Genomic DNA, 14,667 nt, shown 5'->3' on the forward strand with positions numbered 1-14,667 from the left:
AAGACTTGTGGCTGAGGGCGGTGGTGGTGGTGAATCTGACAAGCTGTGATTCCAAAGCGGATGCACCTGATTTGATCTGCCCAGATCGATCTAGGGATAGGGGTAGGAGTTTACTCTGGAATCCACACATTGCTGGATTTGCACAGGAGGCAGTCTGAGGGCTGAATGCTTCTCTTCCTTTGTTAGTCTTAAAAAGTAGCTGCCTAAGCTGCTCCTGCCACTGCAGACGTTGCAATCAATATAGCTAGCCCCCCTCAGAGTGAGGGGTCTTGATAATGTACCATCACTCTCAAGGGTTGATTAATTTTTACATTAAAAAAATTCCATGTGGATTTTTAATAATTTATATGGCTTTGTCCTTCAAAACGGCCACAAAAATTCAATGGAATGGACTCCCAGTCCCATCCATTGATAAACTGGTACGACATAGATTTTGTCCTCAGCCCATCCCTAGTTGTAGCTCTTCATCCCAGAAACAAAGTAGGCACCATCAGCTCTTCTGACATCCCTTGGTGAGGACAAGCTAATACATCTGAAGGATATGTCACATTTATCTCTCAAGAGTGCAGTTTTTTTCCTAAAAAATTATCTCTATTGAAATCATATGTACTTATTCTTTTCTTTCTCTCTCCCCCTCCCTTTATTTTTGCAGACAAGTTAAAGGAAGAAAATGGTAAGTCTTGCAATATCTTTCAGCTTTTAAACAACCAGAATCCCAAGGGGGTCTGAATAAAAGTAACGTTACCCACTTTGCCATCCTATGTGGTGGGAGGTGTTCTTCAGCAGCTTAGTTCTACTGAAACTTTGCACATGTCCTGAAACTATGTGCCTAGTTTGGCTTTTCTCTGCACAATGAGCATTGTGCCATTGCCAAGCAGTCATACTCAGCTGTGATGTTAGTGTCATGGCATCACCTCCTAGGGAGGAATGGCAGCCAGCAGTGTTCTCTCTCTCTCTCTCTCTCTCTCTCTCTCTCCAAAACAAACAGACATTGAAGACTTCAGAAAAAGCCAGCAGTGTAAGCAATACACCCACCTAAAATATTTTCCCCATTACTCTCCATCCCAATAAACTACCCTTTCATTTTGGCCCAACCTGATGCAAGGTTCTCTACATCTGATGGTAGGGATGGGTGAGAATTTCGATTCAGTCTGCATTTCTAGCAGAATTTATCAAATTCACAATTTCCAAAACAATGTGAGAACCAAAACACCACCATCCTTTGAAATTCACATTTATTAGAATTTTTGGGATGTAGTTCGCCAACTAAACATTTACAAAAATGCATATATTAGGGGAAAGTGTGCATAAAAATGAATACATGAGTGAAAATAACATGCAAAAAGGCATGATGAGAAATGGCTTGCAAAAATGTGTGCATTTTCAAAACTGCTTGCAAAAATGTGATTGTTAGGAGAAATTGGGACTAAGATGGTGGAGAATTTTCATGAGGATTTCTTTTTTAAAAAATCACAGTTGAAAAATGTATAGAACTGAATTAAACATTGGAAAAATGAGAAACTGGGAGACTGAAACAGACAGATCTTTCCAACCCTAATCAGTGGAAGGTTTTTTTTTAAAAAAAATACAACCCTTTGTTGCTTATTCTAGATACCTTGGGTACCTAGATGAATGGGATGGAATTACATAAAGACAATGTAATTTATGTAACTTACGTAATTTCTGTCAATAATAAGTTATGTAAGTTATATAATTTTGCCACAGCAGGCAGCAAGAAAAATCATTCATCATCATTGGCGATCCCTCGTGGCCGAGTAAGATTGTCTTCCAAGATAAGGTCTTTAACAGTGGGTCCGTAAGTGACTGTGGAGGCCAGTTCTGGATCCACACAGCCTCCCACAGTGAGGACACAGGTTTCCAGATGGAAGATGGTCACGATGAGGATTTGTTTGACGTGCCTTCCGCTTAGCTCATTTGTCCCGTTCGCCCTGTATCTGTTCTTCTTCGAAGTCCATAGCACCTTTGATAATAGCCGACCTCCATTTGGGATGTTCATGTGCCAAGACTTCCCAGTTCTCGATGTTCATGTTACATTTTTTTGATTCGGTTTAAGAACATCTTTAAACCTCTTTTGCTGTCCACCGACATTCCATTTTACAGTAGGCTAGTTTCTGTACACACTCACACATCCCTCTCTGTCCTGCAGGCAGGCAAGAAGCATTATCATGATTAATGGGCACATTCCAACCAGGCAAAGAGGGTGTCAGGGTTGGTGATGGGTGTGGCCTGGTGAGAGTATTGAGGGCCAGAAACAGGCCCAGAGGGCCACATTTGATCCCTCAGTTTGAAGTTGCCCATTCTTGCTTCAAACTTAATAGAATATTGTTCATAATACTTTCAGATAAGTAAATAAATACTGTACAATGTTCGTTTGTTTTTTGTTCTGTATTACACCTTTTTATTGATTGGTGGAAGAATAATAGAAAGAATAGTTTTTAGAATCCCAAAGGAGCAATGTGAAACAAACACATTGCAGACGCACTGATACTGTTTGCTGCACAGTTTGGATGTTATTATATTTACTTTCTATGTTACTTGAGAAAGACACTTTCTTTAAGAAGTCGTTTACATGATGAGTTTAAATAGTCAAAAGATAGCAATTCATCCCATGCATCTCTATGAATCACCCACATTCCAAATACATGGCGCACTGTTTTATTTTGAAAATGTGTTCTCCCCATGAAAAAAAGCATCCATTTTACTTTTCAGAACAATTCTGTAGGAAAAAAGCATGTCTTGTAAAACATTCTGCAATTTTTAAATTATTGGTATTCATTATAAAGTAAGCTGCAGTACAGTTATTAAAGTGAAGGCACAGCTGTGCCTGCAGACTTCCATTCTGATTTGAAAAGAGGGTACAATTAGAAGGAAGTATAAAGGGAAAGAGGGGATCAGTGAGGAAAAGCCAGAAAGACTTGTGGCTGAGGGCAGTGGTGGTGGTGAATCTGACAAGCTGTGATTCCAAAGCGGATGCACTGATTTGATCGGCCCAGATCGATCTAGGGATAGGGGTAGGAGTTTACTCTGGAATCCACACATTGCTGGATTTGCACAGGAGGCAGTCTGAGGGCTGAATGCTTCTCTTCCTTTGTTAGTCTTAAAAAGTAGCTGCCTGAACTGCTCCTGCCACTGCAGACGTTGCAATCAATATAGCTAGCCCCCCTCAGAGTGAGGGGTCTTGATAATGTACCATCACTCTCAAGGGGAATTGTACATATCTTTACATAATAAGGGGGAATTGAATATAAAATATACAACATTTCTGTGAAATATAATCAAGACCTGTCACTCCCAGAGGGCCTTGCTGTATTGATTTAAACTGATTTTAGCTAGCCTCTCTATATGATTGAAATTAACATTTTAAGAAAACTATTAAAGAAGACTGGGGGGCAGCCTTCAGGCCACCTCATAAGCACTCACAACTCTGACCACTTCATGGGGGGGGTTGACTAATTTTTACATTAAAAAAAATCCTTGTGGATTTTCAATAATTTATATGGATTTGTCTTTCAAAACGGCCACAAAAATTCAATGGAACAGACTCCCAGTCCCATCCACTGATAAACTGGTACGACATAGATTTTGTCCTTGGCCCATCCCTAGTTGTAGCTCTTCATCCCAGAAACAAAGTAGGCTCCATCAGCTCTTCTGACATCCCTTGATGAGGACAAGCTAATACATCTGAAGGATTTGTCACATTTATCTGTCAAGAGTGCAGTTTTTTTCTAAAACAAATTATCCCTATTGAAATCATATGTACTTATTCTTTTCTTTCTCTCTCCTCCCCCCTTTATTTTTGCAGAGGAGTTAAAGGAAGAAAATGGTAAGTCTTGCAATATCTTTCAGCTTTTAAACAACCAGAACCAGAGTAGAGCTACCTATTACAGTCTTGCCAATGAAACCTCTTTGTTCATTCCTTTTTTCACAGAATTGTTAGATGCCCACGTCTACAGAGGTGAGAATAACAAATATTAATACTACTACTAAGCAATATTACAGGCAAACAGAATGGACACTGGAGAAAAAACAACACATTCAGCAAACTGCTTTTTGTTGAATAGGGCTTATTAAAATTATATAGTAAGGGGTGGCTAACATGTGGCCCTCCAGATATTGCCAGATTAAAACTCCCATCATCCCCGACTATTGGTCATGTTTTGGGGGGTTGATGGGCGCTGGAGTCCAATAACATATGGAGGGACATACAGGCTCGACATCCCTGTGGTAAAGTGTACCCCAAATCTTTCTTTAGTCACCAAATATACATCTTCTTGATTAATTTACTTATCCAACACTGTTTGGCTAAAATTAAAAGTATGATAAGTTTAAAATGAATGTTTTGATTAAAAATACTTCTAAAGTGTATTCAAACAGTATGCATACAAAATGCAGAAATCAGACTGAAAAAGACCTTAATTTAAGCAGAATACGATGAGTGCAACACAAGAAATTTTCTGCAAATGGATAACAATTAGAGGAGAGTCATATCATTGTAGACTAGGGTTGCCAGGCTTAGGGCGTGAGGCTGATCCTGTATCTTTAGGAGAAGAGAAAGTCAGCCAAATGCAGGTGTTTTTGCAACACTGTAATGGGAAAAACCACAAGGTGGAATTCTCCCTTCCCCCTGCACAACTTTTAAAGATACAGAAAACCTCTTGATTGCCAGGCCCAGCTTCCAAGAGGTCTTCTGTATCTTTAAAAGTTGTGCGGGGGGAAGGGAGAATTCCACCTTGTGGTTTTTCCCATTACACTTTTGCAAGAACACCTGTACTTGGCTGATTTTCTCTTCTCCTAAAGATACAGTATAAGTCTCAGGCCCTGGACCTGGCAACCCTATTGTAGACAGTTGGTGAATCATTCAGTGCAGAAAACTCAGGTAAAAATCAGTATTATCCACCATATGCTACATGGCAAATAGCTACAGATGTGTGATCTGCATAGTGCTGACTTTAACATCCTCAGGCTGCCCTCCTTAATTTATTAGTTAAAGATCTTTCATTAAAGTCTGTGCCTTTGAGTTAAGCCCTTCTCTCATGGATGACAGAGGTCTCCATATGGGTACTATAGCTCCCCCTACAGCTCGAAGACAGGAAATGCTTCAGGAAATGTTTTTTGCTCCTCCCTTCCTGCTGAGGCTCAGTTTCCTTTCCTGTCTCAGCTCGGAGCACACCCTTTCTGGCTGTCTTCCTTTCTGGCGTAGCTTCTCTCCTCCCTTTTGCCTATATTCCAGCTTTTTTCAGCCTATCTTCCAGCTATCTATTTTTCTACTTGTTTTACAATAAAAAAAAATATTTTACTTACCTTTAGTTTTCTGTCCTTCTTGTTTCACTTTCATTTCTTCTGCCTTCCACTCCCTGCAAGCATGGAAAAGACGGCATCTTACTCTTTGAAGAAGAAAAAATATTCAAAAAAGGCAGGGCAGTACTCAGCCTCTGCTGCAGTCAGCTCCCACCCGCCCCAGATTCCCGCCAATGCTCAGCAGCTGCTGCTTATTGGCGGAGACGACCCTCTTGAGGGCAGCTCTTCTTGGATGGACTCCATCACTCCCCGCAAGCTTGCCAGAGTCAGTGAGTCCCCTCCACCTACCTCCTTACCGCAGGGGCTTTTAGTGGAGCCATTTTCGGCCGCTCACAATGTGGTACCCGCCATTTATCCGACAAACATGAGGTGGCCACCATTTTGGATCAGCACTTGCCCGCCGCTTTTCAGGCTGCTCCTGTGCTACAACAAAAAAGGGCACTTATTGAAGCGGATGCTTCTCATGACTTGCCTTTACTCCTGCCTGAGAATAGTGCTGCAGTTCTCTCAGCAACACAGCCTCCACACTCTCCAGAACTCCCCCACCTTGTTCCTATTGGGCCTAGGGAACTGGAGCATCTTTCATCTGAAGATGAGGAGCAAAGGAGATACGTTTCAGTTCAATGCATGCAGATTACCCCCCCATCCCAGCCTGGTTCTAATGCAATGCCTCAACAAATGCAGTTGTCTCTATCTGATCTGCTATCCCCTCCTGTATTGCAACAGCTTAAGGAGGCCATGACTGGGGAGCTTGTTACAGAATTTGCAAGCGGCAGGGCACCCAAAAGGCATTCTCCATCCACACGGGATAATGCAGACATAACACCCTCAGCCTCCAAAAGACCCTCAACTGTGCATCCACACCTTGATAGGGTACCTTCAACCTCCCCACATGCTGTTGCTAGAGGCCACAGCACTCAGCAAGGCCTCTCTTCAGACGCAGGCCAGTCTGATGATGACAGAGATCCTGATACTGCAGGAAGGGAATGGAGCGAAGGCTCAGATATGGATCACACTGAGTCTGCTAGATTATTTGTAGAGGCTCATTTTGCCCCTCTTTTCCGTAAAGTAGTGGCAGCTTTGGGCTTAAATGTGATGCAGAAACAACAGGAGCCCTTATCCAAGAGCTCTCTAGTGCTCCCCGTGCCGAAGCCTTCCACTAGATGCATGCCTTTGCCCACCTCTTTAAAAAATATTATGAAGTTAGAATGGGATTTGCCTCTCCAATGCAGAAAAGATACTAACTATGCCAATAAGTTTTATGTCCTAGATGCTGACGTTATGAACCAGCTTTGCATTCCAGCTGTGGACAGGCCCATTTCTGCTCTACTCTCCCATGCCCTCTTGCCGCGGGACAGAGATGCTCAGTTAAAGGACCCCATTGAGTGCAAATCTGACACAGCTCTGAAGCGCTCTCACGAAGCTAATGCACTCTCAATAAGAGCCTCTACTTCGGCTTCTGTATTTGCCAGAGCAGCACTGTTATGGACCGAAGACCTGCTTGATGATGTTAACAGAGACCCAGCCAGACTCAGAAAGACTCTACTCAAGATATCGAGATCCCTGGCATTCATAGCAGACGCCACTATGGACTCTGCCCAATTTTCCTGCAGAGCAATGGCAGCAGCAGTTGTAGCTAGAAGACATCTCTGGCTTAACCACTGGCAGGTGGATACAGCTTCACATGCCAACCTAGCCTCTGTCCCTTTCTCAGGTACCAAGCTCTTTGGCGATGAGGCACTCAAGAAAGTCCTCGTAGAGACCAGAGATAAAAAGAAAGTGATGCCATCCCAAAAGCGAGAGGCGCACTTTTAAGCGTCCTGCCTCTTTCTCTTCCTCTTTCCAGTCCTTTCGTGGCTCCAGGCTCACCACCAGGGCATGTGATTTCAGAAGCGGGCGCTCCTACTGGACCAGGCAGAGATTTCCACAGAAGTCTCAGAACCCTTCTTCCAGGCCCTCCCCCAACCAAACTAGACAAGGACGTCAGAACCAACAACGCTTGTGACTCACCGCCGACACCACAAGTAGGAGGTTGCCTAACCCACTTTGCTTCCCGTTGGCAACACATGACCTAGGACAAATGGGTACTCACCAACGTCAAGAAGGGGTACCGGATAGAACTTACAGAGTACCTGCCCACCAGATTCCTTCCCTCTTCCGTACCCACTTCCATCAAAAAACACCAAGCAATATTAGGCAAGATTCATCACCTGTTGGATATCTCCGCCATAGAAGAAGTACCATCAGGAGAGGTTTCCTCAGGTCATTACTCCATCTTCTTCTTGGTCGGGAAAAAGGACGGATCCTGGCGCGGGGTACTCGACCTCAAATTCTTAAATCAATTTGTGACTCAGAGAACCTTCAGGATGGAGACCCTTATGTCCATCAGAGAAGCTCTTCTTCCATGGGACTTTCTGGCCTCAATAGATTTAAAAGAGGCCTACCTGCACATCCCTATATTCCCATCTCACAGGCAATTACTCCACTTCTATTACAACAGCCGCCACTTTCAATACAGGGCCCTTCCCTTTGGCCTGGCTTCGGCTCCACGACTATTCACCAAGGTCATGGTGATGTTAATAGCGGGTCTTCGGATGCAAGGATTGCACATATACCCATATTTAGACGACCTCCTCATCCGGTCCAATTCCTTCCATCAAGCCCAACAGGACGTCCACATTTCACTAGACTTCTTGCAAGGTCACGGCTTTCTCATAAATTCCCAAAAGAGCCATCTATGCCCTTCTCAGCAGCAGCTCCACCTTGGGGCGACTATAGACATGGCTCAACAGCTCATTTCCCTGTCGCCACAGAGGGTCCAGAACATTGCCTCACTAGCAACTACTTTGTCCCAACTTCGATCCCCAGACGTGATGTTGCTTGCCAAACTACTGGGTATGATGGCATCAGCAATAGGGATCACTCCCTGGGCGCACCTGCACTCCCACCCACTTCAAACCTTTTTACTTCAGTTCCAATCAGACATTGCACTATGCAACCATCGTCATGTTCTTCTTCCATCTCTGGTCAAATGCTCCCTCACCTGGTGGTTGGAAATACGGAACCTATCGAAAGGAGTCCCACTACAGGATCCTCCCCGAACAGTCATCACCACAGACGCCAGCCTCCACGGTTGGGGAGCGCACTGCCAGGGGTAATATATTCAAGAACACTGGTCGACAGCAGAAGCGACCAGAAACATCAACTGGTTAGAGTTAAGGGCAGCACACCTAGCTCTTCTGCACTTCGCGCCAATCCTCACCTTTCTGGACGTCATCATTCACACTGACAACACGTCAAGTCGTGCTTACCTGATCAAACAAGGAGGTACCTGCTCAAGGACTCTGAACCTAGAGGCTACCTCAATGCTACTGTGCGCAGAAACACACCTGTCCTCAATTTCAGCAGAGTACATCCAGGGTCGCCTGAACATAACGGCAGATTGGCTGAGCAGACAGCAGCTCTTCCCAGGCGAGTGGGCTCTGAATGTGGAAGTATTCCAGTTTCTCCAAGCGAAGTTCAGCAACTTCCAAGTAGACCTCTTCGCTTCGGACCACAATCACCAGACAGAGATATTTCTCCCGATTCAGGAGTCGCGGAGCAGAAGGACAAGATGCTCTGGCAGTAAGTTGGCCAAAAGGTCTCCTCTACGCCTTCCCACTGACTCCTTTGCTGTCCAGAGTACTGAAGAAAATCAGAACAGAAGCAGCTTATGTGGTCCTCGTGGACCCCTATTGGCCGAGATGCCCCTGGTTCTCGGACATAGTTCGCCCGGCACAAGGCCCGCCGTGTCATCTACTGGCACAACACGACCTGCTTCATCAGGGTCCTCTCCTACACTTGGACCCACAATGGCTCAGACTAACTGCATGGAGATTGAGCGCAATAGACTGTTAGCGTTAGGATTCTCCTCTGAAGTGGTGAATACCATCCTGTCAGTGAGACTCCCCTCCACCATTAAAAACTATCAATCTACATGGAAAGCTTTCTCCTCATGGTGCGCCACACAAGCTATCTCTCCAGAGTCAGCAGTGGTTGCTCAAGTTCTGCAATTCTTACAAGATGGGCTGAAAAAGGGCATGCGGCCAAATAATTTAAAATGACAAACATCGGCTCTCTCATCCATCCTGCTACCTACTAGCAATACTTCTCTGGCTGCACATCCTCTTCTCAAAAAGTTCCTGCAAGGAGCTGTTGCCTTAAGTACTCCAGTACTGCATAGATTTCCATCATGGAAATGCATACCGTCCTCAGCACTCTTCAGAAACCTTCCTTTGAGCCGCTTGCATCCGTTCCTCTCAGGGTCCTGTCCTTCAAATTGATATTCCTCGTAGCTATTACCTCAGCTCGCAGAGTATCTGAACTGCAAGCCCTCTCAATACAAAAACATCTGTGTACATTCCATAAAGATAAAGTGGTGCTACGAACTAACCCAGCCTTTGTTCCCAAAGTGAACTCACCATTCCATAGGCAGCAGGAAATAATCCTACCTTCCTTTTGTCCTAATCCCTCTCATCCCAGAGAAGAAGCGTGGCACTCCTTAGACGTTAGACATGCTCTGAAAGTCTACCTTTCTAGAACTGAGTCATTTCGTAAATGTGATTCCTTGTTTGTATCATTCCATCTGCCTACTTTAGGAAAGAAGGTCTCACGAAATACCTTGGCTAGGTGGATTAAGTGTGTATATCTCTAGCATATAAAGCTCTGCACCAGCCTTCTCCATTGAACCTTATGGCTCATTCCACCAGATCAGCCACTACTTTGGCGGCCTTCTCCACTAATGCCTGCATAGAAGAAATTTGTAGGCAGCCACCTGGTCATCCCCATCGATCTTTACTCGGCATTACAAAATTGATCTTTATGCATCAGCGGAGGCTTCATTTGGTCGCAGAGTTCTCCAACAGGTCCTGCCTCCATCTGACCCACCCTAGGTCGTAGCTTTAGTACATCCCACGTGGAGACCTCTGTCATCCATGAGAGAAGGTACAGTTTGTACTTACCGTAAACGGTGTTTCTTCATGGATGACAAGGGGTCTCCACGGCCCTCCCTGACCCTATATGGGACAATATTATGGGGTGCCACGACTACGCACATTTCTGGGACTCTCCCAGACTGATTAACTGTTTCCATGTTCTTACACCTATTGTGTTTTTTTGATGTGTTATATATTCTATGATGAGCTGAGGCTGTTGGCAGAGCTTTACAAGAATGAAAACTGAGCCTCAGCAGGAAGGGAGGAGCAAAAAACATTTCCTGAAGCATTTCCTGTCTTCGAGCTGTAGTGGGAGCTATAGTACCCACGTGGAGACCTCTTGTCATCCATGAAGAAACACTGTTTATGGTAAGTACAAACTGTACCTTTCCTTTCGTTAGCAGCTGATGTGATCTTGGACCCCAAGACAGCTCACCCGAGACTGGAAGTGTCTGAAAAAGGGAAATGCGTGAGAGACACAGGAATTGTTTCTAAGGTTTCTGACTGTGAGGACAGGTTTAACTCCCAGGCTTTCATTCTGGCAGCAGAAGGCTTTTCTGAAGGCAAACATTACTGGGAAGTGGAGGTTGGACAGAAAGAAAAGTGGGACTTGGGAGTTGCCTCTGAATCTGCTCCTAGAAAAGGAACAATCACACTGTCTCCTGAGAATGGCTACTGGGTCATGGGACTCGATGGTGGAAAAAATTACTTGGCTCGGACAGAGGTATGGACCCGCCTCCAAGTGACTGGAAAACTGACAAAAATAGGAATATTCCTAGATATACCTGCTAGAAGACTGTCTTTTTATGATGTCAACAGTAAAAGGAAATTGCATACGTATTATACCATATGCAGTTCTGGGAAGTTTTATCCTTTCTTCTCTGTAGGTTCTGTGACTACAGTACCAGATAGTTCTCCACTACAAATTCTTCCACTGTTTTAAGATTGCTGTAAACCGCCCAGAGAGCTTCGGCTATGGGGCGGTATACAAGTGCAATCAATCAATCAATCAATCAATCAATCAATCAATCAATAAAGATTGTGGGCATAGACCGAGGACAAATACCAACCAGTCCTGGAATAGCTCAGTTTAACTGGGATAGTTGTATCAGTCCAGGTGCCAGAGAATGAGAGAAATAGAGTAGACACAATGGCATCCATGAATTCAATCATGTCTACACCTCTAAGAAGTACCAATGACCCAGAGCATAGTTTTCCCCCTTATAAGGATATATAAATGAGGAACGTAAATTTTAATCACTGAGTAAAATGTGACATAATGCTTAACAAGGAAGCTCAAAGTAAATCCTATTGATTTCATTACTATAATTAGAATGTTTAAGTGTTACGTTGATAAACATAAACCATGTCAGAAACACTTTTTCTTTATTATTTCTCTCTGCTCTGTAAGATTTTAATTAACTAATTTTAGGTTCTTGGAGTCTATAATTGGTATATAATGACTGCAATAAATATTTCACTTCAGAGTGAATTTTTGTTTAGAGTTTGCAAGAAGAAATATGATAAAATACTTACAATTTGCTTCTAAGTACAGTAGGGCCCCGCTTATATGGCGGGTTCTGTTCCGGACCCCTGCCATAAAGCGGAAAATGCCATAAAGCAGAACCCCATTGACTTTAATGGGGCGCAGCGTGCGAAAATGATGTGAAAATGCCACAAAATGCCGCAAAATGGTCTTTAAAAGAGGGGAGGAAAGCCGCCGCATTAGCGGAACACCGGGAAGCGGAGCGCTGGTAAGCGGGGCCCTACTGTAATGATATATTGCTGCTTTAAAAAAGGTAACATGAGAGAATCATTCCACTATACCCCTCTAAGTGAATGAATATGAGAGAATCCAAGCTCATGACATAATCACAGGGGTGGTTGGTGGACCCTAAACCTGGTGGGGCAACATGGCCAAGGAGCCATTACTCCCATGAGCCCTGTTGCAATGAGTTAAAATTAAAAATGTTGTACTGAAATAAAATCAAACAATGCTAAGTGAAACATATGCTTACCTCCCTTGTGAAAAGTATGGGAGTTTTCCGCTTATCTGCTTCTTTAACAATTAAAAATGTTATTCCCAGCTTATCGGACCAAAGGTCAAGGATAGAGGAAGTTTGGAAGGAGAACAGAGAAGTGGACCAGAATAGACAGATGCTGAGAAATTAAACAATGATGTATTCTTGATTAGCTATGCATTTCTGATATTATGTATGTGACGCATCTATAGCCTATAAATATGATGACTGTCAGCAATTCTGGAGAGTCACTTAAGGGTGGCCCTCCCTTTGCAAAGGTTCTAATAAAGGCAAGTATTTGCAGTAGTCTGGTCTCGTCTCTATTCCTTATTGGCATCTCAAGGAATTCAGAGCTCTTATCGGTCTGGCCTCCATACAGGCCTGGCTCCTTTTGTAACAAAACTGGCGAGCCAGCCAGGAGTCTCCCCCTCAGACGACCTCTGCTGTCTCGTACAGAGCCGCAGACAGTTGGATGAGAGCGCTCCAGGTCCAAGTTGTTTGGCCTGCATCCGGGCCTGCGCTGGGCCAGCCGAGACAGCAGAGCATCGTCAGCGGACCTCCAGTAAATCGAGACCAGAATCTTCTGATTGCCAGCGCAAGCGGATCAGGCAGGACACCAGAAGACAGGTGAGGATAAATCGAACCTTGGAGGGGAGTGCTGAGTGTGTGGGTGTGACTGAGACGAGGCGTATCCACAGTGGTAATTACCTCGAAGCGAAAGTGGAGTTCTAGTACCGCGGTTCCTTCCTCCCGTGAGGGAAAAGGCTGGGAAACGAACGAAGAGAAAGTTGTGAGTGTTGTTGTGCCCTAACAGACCTCTTTAGAGCCCCCGGGATGGGAGGAGCAGGTTCCAAGGCCAGGAACAAGAGGCTAGGAAAGAGTCGACAACAGGACACCCCACTACAGCTTGTCCTCAAAAGGTTCGATATTATACAGGCAGAGACTCAATATCCGCTAGAAAGAGACAAATTAATATTTTATTGCCAGAAATTGTGGCCCACTTTGGGGACCGGATGGCCCCCAGAGGGCACCTTTAGCTACCAAGCAATAGCTAAAGTCCTGAAAGAGCTCACAGACCAAAAACAGCATGATTCCATTCAGTATGCCTTAATGTGGCAAGAATTGGACCGAGATCCGCCCTCTCCAATTGTAATGAGAATCATGATGCAAAGAGGCCCCATCTCCAAGCCCGTCCAATCAGTACTGCCGCAAACAGAAGATGAACTTTCACCCAGTGCCCCACCGTATAGACAACCGCCACCGTATAGGCGACCGCTGGATGAGGACAGATCAAGGCCCACCAGCCCACCTCCACAACTTATAGATCTGGATAGGCCTCTCGGTACGTTGCCAGGCTTACCAGCACCATTACAACACAGCCCTGCAGAGACAACCCTACCGCGCCTAAACAATCCCTTTCTATCTCAGACCCCCATAAAGACCTTACCAGATCCTCCCCAGCCACTAGAAGCTTGCAGAACCTCGCTACTTCCACAAGAAATATGCATTTCAAGCCCAGCCACTCCGACTACACCCCCCTTCAAAAATAATCCGGAATGTTCTCTGTGTCTAACGGGACATAGCCCAACCATTGTCCATAAATATGTACATGAAATCCGTAATAGTCCAGCAAATACCCCTGAGGAAAAGGCCCATAAACAGAAGAGAATCCGAATTTTAGAAGAGGTTGCAGAAGAAGTTGCTGGCCAGAGAGAAGACCACAGAGAACATAGGAGTGGCAATAGCTACCTCCAGGCCCCCATGCGAGAAGTCCTTGATGGACAAGGGGGTACAGCTTACGTTTATGTCCCGTTCACAACCTCTGACCTGTTTAATTGGAAAAACCAAACACCCCCTTTGAGAGAAGACCCTGGGAAAGCGTATGACTTGTGGCAATCTATATTTGTCAGCCACCATCCCAGCTGGGCGGATATCCAAACACTAATGAACATTTTGCTAACTTCTGAGGAAAAGAGTTTAGTTATGGGACAGGCCCGTAGGCTTGCTGAGACAGAGAGAGCAGCAGCAGGAGCAGGCGCGCGGCCCATGGCTCTCATAATGCCAGAAAGAGACTTGGGTTGGGATGCTGCACCTGTGGCAGCACTGAACTTGAAAATTACCGCCGCCTCATTCTTTATGGGCTACGGAACGCCATACCCAAACCTACCAATATGGCCAAACTGTATGAGGTTAAACAAGGCAAAGAGGAAGACCCTTCTTCCTTTCTTGTGCGACTACAGGACACCATGCGGAAATACACCCCCCTTGACCCAGCTGCTGCTGACAACCAGATACTTTTAGTTACAGTCTTCATAGGACAAAGCGCCCAAGATATTAGAAAGAAACTGCAGAAG

General features: G+C 44.8%; 1 protein-coding gene across 6 annotated transcripts in view; it reads left to right on the top strand.

Moving 5' to 3' along the window:
* Positions 1–12,619, top strand: part of LOC133366712 (butyrophilin subfamily 3 member A1-like) — a 37,930-nt gene extending 25,311 nt beyond the window's left edge. For 3 of the 6 annotated variants that reach the window (XM_061590125.1, XM_061590127.1, XM_061590129.1), the window contains 4 exons: positions 653–673; positions 3,824–3,844; positions 3,950–3,976; positions 10,694–12,619. In XM_061590125.1, coding sequence (XP_061446109.1) covers positions 653–673; positions 3,824–3,844; positions 3,950–3,976; positions 10,694–11,235 — 611 coding nt within the window. In that variant the 3' untranslated portion in view covers positions 11,236–12,619. The remainder of the gene's footprint in view (positions 1–652; positions 674–3,823; positions 3,845–3,949; positions 3,977–10,693) is intronic. The other 3 variants (XM_061590130.1, XM_061590126.1, XM_061590128.1) reach the window with 3 other exon arrangements.
* The last annotated feature ends 2,048 nt before the right edge of the window (positions 12,620–14,667 follow it).

The sequence above is a fragment of the Rhineura floridana genome, chromosome 11 (assembly GCF_030035675.1).
Source record: "Rhineura floridana isolate rRhiFlo1 chromosome 11, rRhiFlo1.hap2, whole genome shotgun sequence".
Taxonomy (NCBI): domain Eukaryota; kingdom Metazoa; phylum Chordata; class Lepidosauria; order Squamata; family Rhineuridae; genus Rhineura; species Rhineura floridana.